This window comes from Helianthus annuus, chromosome 14, assembly GCF_002127325.2.
Source record: "Helianthus annuus cultivar XRQ/B chromosome 14, HanXRQr2.0-SUNRISE, whole genome shotgun sequence".
Lineage (NCBI taxonomy): Eukaryota > Viridiplantae > Streptophyta > Magnoliopsida > Asterales > Asteraceae > Helianthus > Helianthus annuus.
This window is the reverse complement of record NC_035446.2, coordinates 120,298,616-120,317,374: the sequence shown is the minus strand read 5'-3', so window position 1 is coordinate 120,317,374 and position 18,759 is coordinate 120,298,616. Positions and strand designations below refer to the sequence as shown.

The window sequence follows — 18,759 nt, the reverse complement described above, 5'->3', positions numbered from 1 at the left end:
AAATTAATGACTGAAATTAATACATATTCACAAGAGGACGGGGAATCCTTATATGAAACTTGGGAAAGGTTCAAGGAGCTATTGCGAAAGTGTCCTCATCACGGTCTTGCAATATGGCAACAAGTATCCACTTTCTATAATGGGTTCTTGCCACACACAAGACAAACACTTGACTCTAGCTCTGGGGGACTTTTAGGTAATCGTCGCCCACATGAAATGTACAATCAAATTGAGGAAATTGCTCAAAACAATTTTCAATGGCACACTCCCCGAGGTAATAAATCTATTGCCTCGGGCGCCCATAAGGTTGATGAAAGCACTTCTTTACAAGCCCAAATCGAGACCCTTTCTTCAAAAATAAAAAAAATTAGAAATGGTAAAAACGGTCTCGGTTATTGCCTGTGAAGGGTGTGGTGGGCCACATGAAAATTGGAGTTGTATGAAAGAAACAGACGATTAACCAGAATTGGTAAACTACATTGATAATAGACCTAGGCCGTCGGGTCCTCCAACAGGTACCTACAACCAAGGATGGCGTAACCACCCTAACCTTGGTTGGAGAGAACCCGTCAATAGTAGTAACAAAAAAAACCCAAACCAACGAACAAACTTTCAACAACCAAGAAATGAGTTACAAAATTTCCCTCAACAACAAGGTGGATGAGAAAGGCTTGAAGATACCATATCTCGCCTATCTCCGACACTGAAAAGAAAAACTCGGATCGATTTCAACAATTGGAATCGAATTTTAGAAATCAACAAGCTAGTATACAAAACATTGAAAAACAATTAAATCAACTAGCCCAAAATTTCTCTGAGAGACCACAAGGCGCGTTACCAAGTAATACCGAAACAAACCCAAAAGCTCAAGTTCATCTCATAACATTGAGAAACCGTACCGTGGGTCCCGCGGAAGCTCCGCCAACCCCAGCAGAGGAAAACACAACACCGGCCCAACAAGATAAGGCTTCTCCTCTACTTCAAGAGCCCGCCAAAGCCCCTCCGGTTCCATATCCCAGTAGGTTAATTCGTCAAAGGACCAATGAGCAATTCGCAAAGTTCGAAAGTCTACTCAAACAATTGCATGTTAATATTCCTTTCATAGAAGTCCTAACTCAAATGCCTAAATACTCAAAATTCATGAGGGACTTCCTCACTCATAAAAGGAAAATTGAATCATTGCAATTAGTTAACCTAGGCGAAGAATGCTCCGCCCTCGTACTCAACAAACTTCCCCAAAAGAAGATTGATCCCGGAAGCTTCACAATTCCTTGCTCGATCGGGGAATCCCCCGTTCGTAATGCACTAGCCGACCTTGGGGCTAGCATTAACCTCATGCCCGCATCAATGTTCAAATGACTCGGCCTAGGAAAAACAAGCCCTACCAAGATGAGCATACAACTTGCCAATAGGTCCGTCAAATTCCCGCAAGGTGTCGCTAAAAACCTATTGGTCAAAGTTGACAATTTCGTCTACCCGGCCGACTTTGTCATACTAGATATGGAAGAAGACACCGAAGTCCCCCTCATACTAGGGAGACCATTTTTAGCCACCGCACAAGCAGTGGTAGACATGAATGACGGAACACTCACTTTGAAGTATGGGGATAAGGAAGTGAAGTTCGGGGTTGGGATGAGAATAGAGGACGATGACCCGGTCAATTACATGAAGGTTATTGATTCGAGTTTGGATGATCCTCTCCGATGGTGCAACATGTGATGCAAAACATCCCACTCGGAAATCATATAACCTCACTTTGGGTCTAGCCAAGGACCCTTATAAACGTGGCGCACCACGGAGGCATTCCGCGGAACTATCCTTAGTTTAGTTTAATCTTTTAGTTTAATTTTAATTTGCAGAAATAAAACACACTCGGATGGTGAAGGATAACAAGGGAAACGAGAAATATAGCCCCATACACGAAAACAGGGCCATCCGACAACAATTTCTTCATTACAGTAAGCTCAGCACGGGCCGTGTCCACCCAACACGGCCCTGTGCTGCACACTCTGCAGAAAATTGCCCAGTTCAGGTAACTGGACACGGGCCGTGTTCACTGAACACTCCCCCGTGTCCAGGCTTCTGTTTCTTTTCTTTAATTTTTGTCACTGACACCTGAGCACGGGGCCGTGTCCGGTCACCACGGGGCCGTGTCCAGGATGCCAGTAACATAAAATTTTGCTTTTAACACCATTTTACACATTCAATTAACCTAAAAACTTATTTTTGGGACACATTGAGGACAATGTGTAATTTAAGTGTGGGGGGATGCTAAAACCTTGAATTTTGCAAGTCCTAATAACAAGCCTTACACAAAACTCAATTGGAACCGCTAATCACCCCAATTTTTTTCAAAAATTTTCATTTTTTACTTGTCTAAGTTTAAGTTGGGAATTCAAGTTTTAACAAGGTTATATTTTTACAAGTTTACAACCGACAGCGTCGTGATAAAAAGAACCAACATAAGAAAATTACGAAAAGGCATGACAAACTTAGTTAAAATTTGATTATATATACTTGATCACATAAAAACCTTTTCCTACAAAAAGTGAGTTTTGAGCCTTTAACGAGCATACAAATATATAACTTTACAGTAAATGCTCATTTTTCGTTTCTTATGTGAATAGCCGCTTGGTTCGTACGACTCTAGAACTTACCACAACAATACATTCCCGGTCCTTGCCAACTTAAACCCGAGTAAGTAAATGATGGAGGCATTAGGACAAACCCCTTTTATTTCTACACCATTATTTTTTTTACCACCTACCCAAAATCCCCTAGTTAACCCCTTTGAGCCTAAACCTTTTCATTTCTTAACCCAAAACCATCACCCTTTTTACCCACCTAAACAATTTTTATTTTTAACCCTTTTTTTTAGTAACAACGTTCGGTTTGCTTATGACTTATGTTGAAAAAAAAATTATATATATATATATATATATATATATATATATAGAGAGAGAGAGAGAGAGAGAAAGTATAATGTACATCAGGGCTTAACCTACATTAACATACATGACAAAAAATATAACGTGCGTTATTATCATAGAACGTGCGTGATTATAGTCCCATGCGTGATTATGTGGTCCTATGCGTGATTATGTGGTCCCATGCGTGATTATACCCCTGATCCAACGGTTACCATTGTCTCCTACGTGATGTATGATAAGGCTTTTTGTATGTTAACCTTACTCTATATATATATATATATATATATATATATATATATATATATATATATATATATATATATATATATATATATATATATATATATATATATATATTTTTTTTTTTGATGAAACCAAACAAACAAAGTTCATCAAAAATAACTTTGTTTGAACAAATTCATCAAAATAAAATAAAAATGTGAAAAATAAAAAGTCTTTCAAAAACCGACGTTTGTTACGCTTTTCGCCCTTTTACTAACCAGTAACCCAACCACCCACCTTTAGCCCAAGCCTAACCCTTCACCCGAAAAGTCCTCTTGATATTTACAAAGGTGTATAGTTAAAAAGGAGGAGGATTGATTGCTTGGCAAGCTTATGGTAGGAGTAAGTTCCATGCCGCTGTCGAGAGATTCACTACAAAAATACACCTTCGGCCGAGTGTTGAGTGATTCCCCCGTGAGGTATGTGAACTTGTATATAAATGGAATTTTAAAGAGGTATGTTATGCGCTAATAAATAATTTATCTTATGAAATGTTTTTAATAAATCATGACGAATAGGATTGTAAATAAATAAAAATAAAACCTACACAATCTTGGAAAATCCCGACACTCTATGACAAGCCAAAAACCTTCTCTTCTATCCATTCCATTTGGGAGTGAATAAAGCGACATTATAAAGAGTTTTGCTTGAGGACAAGCAAAGATTCAAGTGTGGGGGTATTTGATGTGCACAAAATGCAACATATAAATTACAACAATTGTGGCTTAAAACTAACCCTTTTTTAGTACTAATGTTGGAAAAAGTGTGCTTTTGTCTCCCTTTTGTATTTTCAGGATTAAATGAGCTCAAAATAACAAAAGAAGCAAAAAGACAGAAAAATCTAACATAAATACAAGAAAAGGAACAAAATTGACAAGCCCGACCCCCCGACAGCATCTTCCCAAGCAAAACAAAGAAGACATAAGACTGAACACGCCCCGTGCTCAGCGAGCACGGGGCCGTGCCCAAGAAGCAGCAGAAAAGACAAACCTATAGAAGCTTCAACTGCCCACCACGGGGCCGTGCCCAGTGGACACGGGGCCGTGGTCAACTTGCTGCAGGCGCATTTATTGTAATTGCGAATTACAATTAATGAAGAGAGAGATTGTCAGATGGACACGGGGCCGTGCCCGAGCTTTTGTTCAGCCTATAAATATGAGTGTTTGGATCTCTTGCAGCTCATCCCTTGGCACACCACCTCTCTCACACTTCACCCACCACCCACCACCACCATAACACCATCATCTACCACCATCATCTATTATCCATCATAGAGTGTGTGAGTCGTCTCAGAATCCAAAATTGATCGTAAGAGTTCTTGACAATCAAAGGCCATGTTTGCCTAAGTCGCTTACATCACTTGGTGAAGACAAGTGTTTAGTGTAATACTTTTTATTTTTAAACTTTTTCACTTTTTAATTGGTTTTGTATTAATGACTTTAATTACTAGTTTCTTATGTGGAAGGTGATTCTTCCTTATCGTTTGTCCGTGGTGTCTTGGCATTATTTTACTGACTATATAAAATAAAAGATTTTCACCATTCATATCTCCACGGTCTATATGGAGGTATGTTGGCTACCTGGTCGGGGATTAAGGGAACGGTTTGGTAAGAGTCTTGCCATTGTTCAGTGTATAGATCCTGCAAAGGACCTGGGTCAAATTTGGTAGGACCTCCTTCAATACCCAAAGGTATTGGATGGCGGGGGTCCAAACTCTTTGATCCACTCATAAGTTAAACTACTATTAAAACTTTAACCCAGCTACTTAGGACTGTATCCCTGCTGACTCAGACTACTTAGCTGAGGGTAACGTCGCCTTCAAAAGAGGGGCCTACCACATTATGCATTAATAACTTAATTAATTATCTTTCAATAATCCGACCCTTTAGGATTGTATCCTTGCTGACTCAAACTACTGGGTTGAGGGTAACGTCACCTTCAAAAGAGGGGCCTACTACAATAACTAAGATAATCTCTTAAACAAGTGCAAAAGTGCGAAAATAATCAAAGGTTACACTACACACGAGTCGGATCCAAGTGATTCATCTTGTCTATCTGTTTTTACTTTTATTTTACTTTTCAGCATTTTTAGTTAGTTTTATTTTCTTAGTTTAAAAACCTTTTTCTAACATTTTGATTTGGTTAGACGTTGAGGATAAATCGGTACTAAAAGCTCTTGTGTCCTTGGACGACACCGGTATCTTACCAGCACTATACTACGTCTACGATGGGTGCACTTGCCCATATGTGTGTTTAGTGTTAGTAAATATGGTGTTTTATAAATTTAAAACTTGGCTAAAAAGTGTAAAAAAGGGCTTAAAATATATACCTAATTTATATTACACTTAACGCACATCACCCAACAATGGGCCGTCTATTTCTCACCTCCTTTATGCGGACGATGCCATCATGGTCGGTGAATGGGATAAGAGAGAAGTGGTCAATATTGTGAGAGTTCTTCGTTGCTTTCATTTAGTTTCGGGTCTTAAAATCAATCTTGATAAGTCCAACTTAATTGGTATTGGAATGAATATGGAGGAGATTGGGGGGATGGCCAACGAGGTGGGTTGTAGACCCGAGTGTGTGCCGTTTAAATATCTTGGTCTTAAAGTCGGGGCCAATATGAACCGGATTGTCAATTGGCAACCGGTGATCGATATATTCAGAGCTAGACTAGCCAAATGGAAATCCCACTTGTTATCTATTGGGGGAAGGGTAGTTCTTATTAAATCGGTTATGGAGAGTCTGCCGACTTTCTATTTTTCGATCTATAAAGCTCCAAAAAAAAGTTATTGAAGACTTGGAAAAATTAATTAAAAGATTTCTTTGGGGAGGATCGTCAGAAGATAAGAAAGTGCATTGGGTTGCATGGGATAAAGTAGCTAGATCTAAGAAGAACGACGGGTTAGGCTTGAACAAACTTCGAGACACCAACACGACTCTTTTGGTGAAACGGAGTTGGCGCTACAAAACAGAAAAAAACAATGTATGGAAAAGAGTAATCGACTCTCTTCACGGTTCAAGAGTTGGCTGGGAATGCTTGCCATTCAAAAAATCTTTATCGGGGGTGTGGAGTAATATTGCTAAGTCGATCGTCAACACCTATGTTGGAGGGGTCCCTTTAAGAAATTTTCTGAAAGGTACAGTGGGCAACGGGGAAGACGTTTTATTTTGGCTTGACACTTGGCTCACGGATGAACCCCTTAAAAATAAGTTTCCGGATCTTTTTCGTTTGGAGTCGAACAAGAAATGCAGGGTTGCGGAAAGGATCTCGATTCAGAACGGTTCGCAGGTTATAGTTTGGAGCTAGAGATCTCTGCTGGTTTCGGAGGAGCTGTTAGACAGCCTCGGTCAGCTTATTATGCTTCTTAACGACTTGCTGATAACTCAGAACAGGGATAGCTGGAAGTGGGCATCGGATTCGGAAGGATGCTTCTCAGTCAAATCTGTTAAATCGCTTTTAAAATATGAGGATAACCACGAGCCCGGTTTCACTTTAGAATGGTGTAATTGGGTTCCTGCGAAGTGTAACATTCACGTATCGAGGTCCGGTTTGAATAGTATTCCGATGGTGGAAGTGCTTGCGAGGAGAAACATTCATGTCGAAGACTCTTTATGTTCGTTCTGTAGAGAGAGTGAAGAGACAGCAGAACACATTTTTATCTCTTGCACATCAGCTGCTATTGTTTGGAATCATATTAGTTCTTGGTGTAAGATCCCAAGCATATTCGCTTTCTCTCTGCAAGACTTGTTTATGATGTTCAAGAGCCTCAATGTATCGGAGAGGAAAAAAGAAGCGGTTCAAGGTATTATCATGGTCTCGTGTTGGAGTTTATGGCGCGCTAGGAATAACATGAGATTTTCGAACTCCCCTATTAGAATTGAGAACATTATTAGTGAAGTTAAGGTGTTAAGTTTCTTTTGGTTTTCGAGTAGATCTAAGTTTAAAGGGATAGGTTGGGACGATTGGTGTTCTTTTGTAAATATGTAATGTAGTTTTTGTTTTGTGCGTTGGCCCGATTTGGGTCGGCGGGTGTTTTTAATGATAGTTACCTTTCAAAAAAAAATAATTTTAACCCTTGATTGAATCAATTAATAATAGTTAATATAACTTTCTAACTTTTTAGCAAAATAAAAAAACTTTCCACTATATGCTGTGCGACAAAGTCAAGAAATAAGTTATAGAGAATTGATAAGATACCGAATTCCTAACAAATTGATCGTGTGGACTGTGGTGGTTGTTCCCAATGAGCATGTGACCGCTCAAGAATTACAGGAAAAATCATATTGTAATGCTATGTGAATCAGATTAATATTTAATACGACCATTTAATATGGAGGGATGAAAAAAATAAAATTTTCAGTTTTTTTTAGTCCAACGAAAATATATTATTCAAGAGAAACACAAGCGTGTAAACGAGATGAGGTAGTGGTGGAGTGGTTCGAGATTGACCTAGTATTTCTTATGACTCAGGTTTGACTCTCACTCTACTCATTATTTTCTACGGCATCCAGGTGAATGACGAATACGGGTGGCGCCGGTTCGTCTTTTGGATGGGAGGCGAGAGGTTTTACCGATTATTCCACTGTCGTGCATTCGGGCGGGTGGAGGTTGAGTTTCCACGCATCTGGGAGAGCCAAGGGGCTAGCGGCCGTCGAGTAGTCGACCTTGGCTACAGCGTCCGGTATCACAGTGGTTAACACGTTGTTCCTTGTCATTTAAAACAAGACTAGCTTAGCCAAAAGAAAAACAACTACCAATCTTACAAACAGAAAGACCAACCCCAACAACATTCTACTGTCCCACCTTATATGAATTAAAACAGTTTCATATTCCCCGTTCTAATGATATTTCTTTGGACCTAGATTTGACCCATAGGAAGCTCAAGCTCTTGATATCGGCAACAATCTTCCGCACCGACGGGTTCCTTTGATTGAACAGGGTTTCGTTTCTAGTTTTCCAAACACACCATAAGAATGTTAGGATGATCGCATACAAGCCCTTCTTAGCTTTAGCCGACCTCGTAACATGCACACCCATATCCAACGCATCCTTAATACTCATAGCAAACGCGTTCGTCAACTTGCACCATTGAGTTATTATCACCCACACAGATTGCATAAAACCGCACGCAACGAAAAGATGTTTTGCAGTCTTCAGAACATCCCCACTCATCGGACATTGGGTCGAATCCACAAAAATATTCCTCCAGGCCAATGTACATCTGGTCGGCAGCCTATCGAGCTTCGCTCGCCAAGCCAAGAACCCAACTTCCTTCGGGACCCATCTGTTTCATCTAAACATATACTGAGACAGAGTGTACTGTGCGTTCCTCAAATTCGTTCAACGATAGTCTTTTCTTGTCCCATCTCCATTGTAGACCGAATCCGGTCATCTCAATCTCATCCGCAACTAAACAGAACTTTTTTTTTCGCTCTTGAAAAGGGCGGGAAACCTATCTGCCAAGGTAGTCTCGAGGAACCACCTGCCCAACCAAAACAAAATCCAAGGGCGGACCTAAGCCCAGCTCAAGGTGGGCGGACGCACCCCCGGGGAAAAAAAATTAGTGTTAAGTTCCGTCGAAAATCCCGTTCGCACCCCTTGGAATTTTTCGACCGCACCCCTTAGAATTTTTCGAACGCACCACTTGAAATTTTTCGTCCGCACGCCTTAGGTAAAAAGTGTTATCAATTTATATTTTAAATTTTTTTTAGTAAACTCTTATTTTTAAAAAAAATACTACCTAAATTATATAACTTTTAATACCTAACTAACTAAACCCAAATACCCATACCTTTACCCACTTATAATTTTTAACTAGCTAGCCCACTAAGTCTTATCCTATTAACCAAACCCAACAATATTTCAAACTATAATAAAATAATTAAAGCTCAAAACCTTTATAAATTCTCTCCCGCTCTCTCTCTCTCTTGCATCCCTGCATTGCCAACGAACAACATCACCCAACGACAACAGTACAGCAGCCGGCGACCACCGTAATCAGCCACCATACCACCGTTGTTCGACACCAAATCTAACCGGAATCCGAACACGGGTAAGTTTCTTTGTTATTTTGATGATTTTGGTTGATATTATAGGAGAAAAGGGTAATAAAGTTGTTAAATAGGTTTGAAATTGTGTGTTTTGACGTTGTTTATGGTTGTTTAGATGATTTTTAGGGTGATTATGTTGTTTATATATTTTTAGGGTGATTACAACTTACGTTATGATTTCTAGGGCTTGAATAGTTGAAAATTAAATTTGAAATATTATCTTATGGAGCGATGAACTTATGTTATATAGAGAAAGAATTGCTTAAGAAAATAGCTTTAGATGATGTTTTGGATAGATTTCAAAAAATGAAAACTCATAGGGCGTCGACGTTATAATTATATATATAACAAGGTTTGACATGTTTTTGATGATTATATAAATTTAGTTTGATGTTCGTTTGTTTTACATGATCCGACCCGATACGAACCGATTTTTTTACTTATATACCTAGGGGCCTAAAATTTTTAAAAATGTTTCGCACCCCCATGAAAAAAATCCTGGGTCCGTCATTGACAAAATCCCCAACCCATTACCAGCCACGCCCTTAATGAATCCTTCCACGTCCACATTAGCTTCCTTTAGAACAGATTCGGATCGGCCTATGGTCAACCATCTTCATGTGGCTTGTTTCTTGACTATGTTTCATTTGACTAAGAGAGTGTTTAGGATTGGCCGGTAGCACCTTGACTTTGCCGGTAGGCATAAAACCTGTAAGAGCTAATAGTGTTTCTGCTCCAATTGGCCAAACTGAATGGGGCTCGTATCCAAAAACTGCATTAACAAGGACAGTTAGCTAGCGAAGCTTATGATAGTTATTGATTATCTATATTTTCATCACTTAGATTCAACTTAACTTTAACGGACCGTACAAAGAAAATACATAGGTTGTCTGAATAAATTTCCAAGTGTAATTTAATTTCTTCTGAACAGTACTAGATGAAGAATATAATCAAAATTTACCGTAAGCCTGATCAGGATTGAAATCTTTAATATCCTCAACATAGAGAGTAGCGGGAAAGTAACCAGGCGCATGCTTATATATGTACCTGAAATTGATGGAATGCATTTCAATTCATGCTACTTAGTGCATGTATACTGCTATAACTGGATTATGTTATCAACAAATACTTGCTCAAACTGTCAAACTAACACCATCAACATAGATTCAGTTAACTGCAAGTATATAATACCGTTATCACTGTTGGAAGTCAGACGACAAACTTGCAGCGGAACTTGATGGCATGTTGGGATTGTGAGTGGAATTAGAGTTATCATAAACAAGTGTTCCGAATTGAATATGCATGACGAAGTAATAATGATGATCAAAAGAGATGGTTAAGTGGACAATTCTTAGAAAAATAAGAAAGTCTTGGTACCGGTTCATGTTCCCGGTAACTTGAATATATACATAAGATTTTTGGCGGTTAAGAAATGGCGGGTAACTGTCATTGACAGTTATTTGAAAAGCTTTCCCGCTTATCTACCGGTTATTCATAATTATATCACTAACTAATCTAATAAGCTATACTAATTATATGTTCGAATAAGTATTAACATACAAAACATAACTTAGTTTAATAATTCCAACATAACCCCCCTTAAACTAGGTTATGTTTTCGAGACTGATCCAGGACGCTTTGATTTGCTTCTTCCACTGCCCATCTTGCATAGTTAAAGTTGAAACGTTTTCTTCGCTTCCCTTTATTCCAGTCTTCATCATCAATGCCTGCAAATAATGCGGCTTGTTCCATTCCTGCAGAATCTTGCTGAACCTCTCCTGCACTAGTTGATCTCTCATGGTGACCTCCGGTGGGCCTTCCTTCTTCTATAACGATCTCCTTGTCCTGCACTTTCTTTTGAAATTGTTTGAAATTGTAGTAATACTCTAGGATATCAAGATACATGGCATATGTGACTCTCATGTAATCTCCGTCTTCATAATCGAATCCCAGATCCTTTGCTATTGCAGGCCACATATTCTCCGTCGTTACATTTCTGTAACCCCCATCCACGGCTACCAACAAATACAGACTCAGCAAATTAACTTTCCTTTTGTGTGAGGCAACTGGTGGAACCGGTCTATTTGTGATTCCCATGTAATTAAATAGGAACCATTTAACTAACTCTTCAAATTTTGAATCAAGTATATGCTTATACTTGACAACAAACTCTCGATCATCTAATAAATTGATGAATGCAATGCAGTCTTCGAATTCATTCATTGAACTCCATAGCGTTAACAATCAAGATACTCCAATCTGTCTCTTGTGAAGACAGATGGAGTTCTTCAAAGTAGGAATTTAGATATCGTTCCTTAAATTCTTCATCGAGAACACTTTCTTCAATTAACTTTTGTTTCTCTTGTAACCCCATTTCCTCTTCTCTTGTCATCCCACTCACTTCATTGAACAGATTATTCACCGGAACCGAAAACATGGGAAAGATTCTGCAAGTATCACTGTCTTTATTTACGGTAAATCCTTGCATAGTCAATTGGTCCATGCTTAATACATTTCTGTCCAGTTCCGGAGAGTAATAAACACTCTGAATTTTCATGATATCATTACCCGTTTTAATCTCTACCGATCCAATCCCCCTTGTGAACAAAAAATTTCTTTCACCCATCTGTTTTTCAACCCCAATAATGTGTTTAATACGTTTAAACACATTCAAATTTCCAGCCATGTGATGTTTAAACACAGAACTAACGTACCACAAATCGCTCCAGAGGCCTCTTTTGGTACCGATCACGATCATTTCTTGATGATCTTTGTTCCCTTCTTCTTCGTTCTGTATCCCCGTATTCACCGCTTGCCGGATAAGTTGAGTTGCCTCCTCAGATTCCTTTTTCAGACATGAAGAGATTTGATGTCCGGGTTTTCGACAGTAAAAACATACCTTCTCACGATGACGATGTTTATTTTTCTCATTCATTTCATCTGTGCAATGTTTGCACGGTAAAAGTGTGGATGTTGATTGAAGTTCAGTCGTCTTCATCTTTCCTTTCGTCGCTCTGGTACCACTTTGTTGGAAGTCAGACCACAAACTTGCAGCGGAACTTGATGGCATGTTGGGATTGTGAGTGGAATTAGAGTTATCATAAACAAGTGTTCCGAATTGAATATGCATGACGAAGTAATAATGATGATCAAAAGAGATGGTTAAGTGGACAATTCTTAGAAAAATAAGAAAGTCTTGGTACCGGTTCATGTTCCCGGTAACTTGAATATATACATAAGATTTTTGGCGGTTAAGAAATGGCGGGTAACTGTCATTGACAGTTATTTGAAAAGCTTTCCCGCTTATCTACCGGTTATTCATAATTATATCACTAACTAATCTAATAAGCTATACTAATTATATGTTCGAATAAGTATTAACATACAAAACATAACTTAGTTTAATAATTCCAACAATCACATCTCACCAACAGGAGGTTCATGTATAGAAAAGTGTCAGGATATTATCCGCCTTGCCCCAATGAGTTGCCCATCTAGGAATTCACTGTTTGTTTTCACCCTACGAATTGCTCGCCCAAGGCAGAACGCGTCCTGGTAGAGAAGGTTCCCATCCCTTTACAAGGAAGACATTGTTCTCCTCCTCAACCATGTGGGACTTACAAAAAGAGTCCACTTGAAATCTAGAAGCGACTCAGATGCAAGTGTACCATAAACTAGAGAGGGAAATATTGACCCAGAGAGTAGAGACGGTTGTAACGGGTCAGGATGGGCCAAAAGAAATCGGGGTACAAGTCAAAGTTGGCAAAAAAAAAAAAAAAATCGGGCAATATAACAGGCGGCAAAGTGGTCCAATTAATGCAACTGAGAGGCTATGAAAAAATAACAGGTTCAGCCGTTCAGTTGATCACCTAATTCTATAGCAATTAAGTTTGTTTATTACAAGATTTAATATGAATTTTGTTTCTGTTTTTTCTCTGTGTATAAAATGAACTTGAAGACTCATTTGAAAAAAAAAAAAAAGATTATTGATCGAAATCTTACAAATGAAAACTGAGAACTACAAGCAACTCATAAATCAGAAGATTAGAAGGTAGGACTCCCTAAGTCGATCCATAAACTATTTTTCTTTGTTTTATTCGAACGACAAACACCTTGAAACCCAGCACCATCTCGGCCGCTAAGTTCATCTCCACTAGTACTACCGATTTGGATGTTGTACCTTGGGAAACAACTTAACAAAAGGCGAAAACTGTTTTAAGGTACCCGTGTTGAACACAAATCCCCAATCTGTCACTTACATTTATTGTTTGTTTATTCTCGCAACTGCCAATCTGTTTGAATCCTACTATCTGTGGTTTGTTTTATGTAGAAATATATTGTTACATTGTATATCAATTTGTTATTTATTTTGTAAACAATATTGTATTTGGATTTGTCCATGAAATAAAGAAGTTATCTTTGTTTTATAACATATGGTCCTATTTATACAAGAAATCTAGAGTCATAGTAAATACAAACTTAAAGAGTTTCAATTATTCAAGTCCTTAATGGGATTAGGCTTTAATAATTCCCATATCAAAGTCCCTTTTTGAATAGCTTAAATCTTCATTTTATTCTAGGATATTTGAAAGAGGCCTTCTAAACAAAAAACACTACTTAACCCACCATGCAAAAAATCCAACCCGACAACACAAGATTTTGACTCTTACCATTAACAACGAGTCGTGCCTTGTGTCGTTCTAAAGAGCCGTCGGCAAGGAACTTATGTTTGAATAGCCACATGCAACGAATAATTGGAACATCTGTGGGTCTTGGTACAAGTTCCCATGTATTATTTGCCAATAGTGCTTCATATTCGTTGTTCATGGCCTTTTTTCCAGTTATGGTCAGTGGGTGCTGTTAGGTGTGATTTGGGTAAGGGTGAGATGTTGGAAGATGTTTTAGTGAGAAGAGACAGTGGATGACGTGGTTTAAAAATGCCGGAACGGGACTGTGTTTGCATGGGATGAGTAGATGTAGTAGAGTTTTGAGGTGGTAGAATGGGGTCTGATGTATTAGGTGGAGGTGAATAATGAGGCGGTGCACGTGAGGATTGTTAACTGGGGGAGACCGGGTTTGGGCTGAGGTGAGCGTAGGATAGGGGTAAGGTGGGCTAAGGTTAGGTGATGGGCCCGATGGGGTGTTAACGCTAGGCGGTGGGGTGTGAATAGGAAAGGCTGGATTGGAATCAGAATTAGGCAGTGGGTTGGGCGGTGATTGTTGTGGGCTTATTGGGCTAGGGGTGACATTTGCATCAGTGGAGTTAGGCATAGGAATGGGTTGTGTAAATATTAATGGTGAAGGGTCGAGGAATGTATGGGAGGGTGCGGGTGTAGGTGGGTTGGAAAACGGGAAACGACTTTCATCAAACGTGACATGTCGAGAAAAAATAGTTTTACCGATTGAGATTTCTAGAGGCCGGGTAGCCGAGAAAGACACATGGAGTGGAGCGGTGGGTGAGTTTGTGTGGCCGAGTAGAAGATGTATTTGGGTAGCATAAGCAATCAAACACGCGAAGGTGTTCGTAAGACGGTTGGCGTAGGTAAAGTAAGGAGGTAGGGTTATGGAATTTATGTAGTTTTGTTGGAAGGATGTTGTGAAGGTATGAGGCCGTGTGAAGTGCTTCGACCCAATATGAAGATGGTAAGGATGCGTGGGTGAGTATGGTGAACATGATTTCATTTAGGCGATGAATCATTCGTTCGGATTTGCCGTTTTGTTGAGACGTATGTGGGCATGAAAAACGAAATTGAATACCATTTTTAGTTGCAAAATTTTTAAAGTTGGTATTATCAAATTCTCCCCCCATGTCGCATTGGAACGCTTGGATGGACATGCGAAATTGGGTTGCAATATATTGGTAAAAATGTGTAAACTTAGTGAAAGTTTCAGATTTAAACTTTAACGGATAAACCCATGTGTATTGTGTGAAATCATCCGTTAAAACCATATAGTATTTATAACCCGCATGACTAAGAATAGGCGATGTCCATAAATCACAATGTAAAATAGCAAAGGGCATTAAAGTACGATTTAAAGAATCTGAAAACGGTAAACGTTTATGTTTGGATAGTTGACAAGAATCACAAAAAAATGCCAAATTATTTTTATTGCAAGAAATAAACTGTCTTGAACGAAGAAACTCCATGACCGGTTGACTCGGGTGTCCAAGTCGGTTGTGCCAAAACGGAGACTCTTTTGTTGAAATAAAGCAAGCGGTGGCGGAAGCATTGGAGGTGAGCGTGTAGAGATCACTCGAACTGTTGTGACGACTCAGGATCGTGCCATCCTTGAAATCCTTCACAGAAAATCCAAATTGGTCAAATTCAATAGAAGTATAGTTATCAATATTGAAACGACGCACGGAGATAAGATTTTTAATGATTTTGGGATTAAAAAGGACAGATTTAAGGTGGAGTGGTCTAGTTGGTGTTTGTATTACGGAAGAACCCGAACCCATAACTGGAATTTTGTTACCATTACCGACAATTATTGACGCTATTGGTGAATAAATGGAAAAATTGTTGAGTTTACCTTGATCATTGGTGACATGAGACTTAGCTCCCGTGTCAAAGTTCCAATTGTCATCACCCGTATCACCCGATTCCATTGAAAGGGCATGCACTGGATCAGCAAGTTGTGTGGGCTCAAGAGGGTCCACTTCTGCCAAATGGGCCTGGGCGACCGACCAGATTAGGCTAGAGAATGATTGTTGGACCGAGAATTAGGCCTTTGTTCCCATGGTTGGACCCAATTTTGAGTTGGATATGAACATGGAGGTGGAGCCCAATAAGGTTGTTGAGCCCAATATGGTGGAGGTGGGTACTGTTGTGGATAGGCAGCATATGGGTGAGGTGGTTGTTGACTTAGGCCACGACTGTTGGGCCATGGCTGGTTTGACTGAGGCGGGCCAGATGGGCCGCGAGTTTGGGGTCTGCCATTTCGACCAGAATCACGATGAGGCTGATTCGAATTGAAGCGCCGGTTTTGGTTGTTACGGTGAGATTAAGGCTGCTTGTCACGGTTGGTGGGTGGTGGTGAGTTAACAGCAGCAGCAACAATGGGTGTCGGTGCAAGATGTTCACGAGACACGATGCGTCGTGTCTCCCATTGGAGTTGTTCGACTGCCTCCTCCCAAGCTGGAAGGTTTTGATTCAATATAGTTGCGATGGTGTCATACTCGCGGGGTAGGCCATGAACAAGATGCAAGATCTGTTGTGTGGCATTAACTGGGCAATCAACCGCAGCCAGTTGATCGACTAAATCACTGATACGTTGGCAATATGCCTCAAGAGACGGCATGGCGGCAAGAGTAATGTTGCTGAGCTCATGTTGAAGGGCCGCAACGCGCGGACCTTTGTTGTTTAAGAAAAGTTTCTTGACCCGTTTCCACGCCTCGTAGGCTGTGGATTCATCAGTTAACACCCGGACCAGGAGATCGTCCGTGAGTGTACCATATATCCATTGTAGAACCACCGCATCGATTTCGCCCATGGCGGATACTCAGGAGTGGTTTCATTAGGTGCCGGCGAACCGTCGATGTGGTTGAGCACCTCGTACCCTTTGGCGTGTAGAAGAAACAGTTTAACCCACGATGAGTAGGAAACCTTGACGCCGTCGAGTACTCGAACCTTGTTTTGGATATTTGTGACAGTATAAATGGGATGTAGGGTTTGGGTTTTGGGATCCACCTTATCGTTGACTTTGTCTCCCATGATGAATGGAACAGAGAACAAAGAAGAAGGGATCACTGAACAAAAAAGGGAACAGAAGGAAAAAAAAGGATGGAGGGTTGATCGAGATCAAGCCTTGGGTGATACCTTGTAAGAAAGCAAATTCCTTGATCCTTTAGAATGATACAAAGACAAGATATATACAATACAGAGAGCAATTTACGGTTTCTATTCTAGGTAAACTACCAATTCTAATAAATGGGAAATAACTAAAATATTCACACAATATTTGCAATAATATATGCCAATAATATCTTTGGGATATTATCGGCTAACAGTTTTTACGTTTGGGCTTGTGATCTTGAGTAATAGACATTATAGGGGCGTGAAGTGGCTTGATAATGCCCCCAACACCACCCCGTGGGCTTTATATGGGCATGAAGAGGAATGGGCATTTCTAGTATAATGTCCAATGAAACTAACAAAACTGGAAAGTAATAATGGAATAGGGGCATTAAGGAGGGTTAACCATTACACATTTTTAAGGGGCACTATAATGTTAATGTTACGGAAAATGCCCCTTAAAAGGTGCAAGACGTGAAACAAAGAAGTTCTACTTCTCCCATGCTAGGAAATAAAATCATCTCCTCAAACTATGGTGTGGTGTGGAACAAAGAAGTTCTACTTCTCTAATGTTAGGAACCCACTACCTTCACCATGTAAAGGTGTAAGACGTTTACGGAAGGACAATAGTTCATAAAATAAGACCTATTACTAGTCGCATGAGTAGTTGATTCAGACATATAAACCAAACATGAGCCGCAATTGAAGGTAACATAGAATGCCTCTGTAGCAAATCTCCCAGATTGCATCAAGACCAAACTCTATATATGAGTTTTGGACAAAATATCATTTGAAACACCACCTTGTTGTTTCATTTGGAACAGAAGTTTGCTCTAAAGCTTTTTGATGAAGCGGATGGTCCAAAAGCCAACCATCACACTTAAATCCAACATGTAGAAATTTAGAATATATAAACTATGCGATTCCAAAACCATTTCAACAAATTTAGTTTCTTCACAGACATCTAATTAACAACTTATTCCTTTCACTTGCTGCTGTGCTATTGTGTATTCTGGACATGAACTTCAATCTATAAATTTTCACACTACTAAGTATTCTGTACATGAACTTCAATCTATAAATTTTCACAATCTTGTCACAAAATTCGTAATTTAAGATAGGATAACCTGCTCGCGCTTTATGCCTTTTGAATAGACTTCAAAGTGCCTTCACAAACTGACCATGCACTTCTGAAACCTATAAAACATATAAAACCAAATCATCATATCATCGATCTAATGAAAAATATTATTGCGACCAACTTAAAGTGCACATATTCAAAAAGTGTAAACCACCCTAGGGAAGCAAGAATAATAACATGAGTACCTCTTCCATGGTGGGTGCAGAATTCTTCTTGAAATGTATTGGTTTACCAACCACCACAAGAATTGGTCGCTGTAAGGGTGTAGGAGAGCTGCAAAATTAAAGTTAAACAGTCACTTAAGAATGCAGAATCATATGAATTTAACATTGAAACGTACCATAAATTAGTACCCCAAAAGACAATAGGCGTGAACTTAATAGCTCGAGAGAGCTTTAGGAAGAATCTCCCTCTTGGTTTCCACCGGTTATAAACATAGGACTGCAACATTTAAACATGTTCTTAACATTTCACTACAATTATCCGAACATATATTTATAAATTAAGAACGTAAAAGGAGAATTTATACCTGGCCAAATGCGAAAACAGGAACTAA

The 18,759-nt window shown here is 39.4% G+C and overlaps 1 protein-coding gene and 1 non-coding gene across 2 annotated transcripts; both read right to left on the bottom strand.

The window, feature by feature from the left end:
• Positions 1-107, bottom strand: LOC118486944. The gene has a single exon (XR_004880111.1). It is a non-coding gene; the product is annotated as a small nucleolar RNA R71 (small nucleolar RNA).
• A 16,164-nt stretch (positions 108-16,271) lies between these two features.
• On the bottom strand, positions 16,272-16,760 carry LOC110907260. The gene has a single exon (XM_022152267.1). It carries the CDS (start codon positions 16,758-16,760, stop codon positions 16,272-16,274), a length of 489 nt encoding a protein of 162 aa, XP_022007959.1.
• Between the last annotated feature and the right edge of the window lie 1,999 nt (positions 16,761-18,759).

What these genes read in the sequence shown, in the direction of transcription:
- LOC110907260 (XM_022152267.1), bottom strand. Translation starts at nt 16,760, where the DNA reads ATGGGCGAAATCGATGCGGTGGTTCTACAATGGATATATGGTACACTC.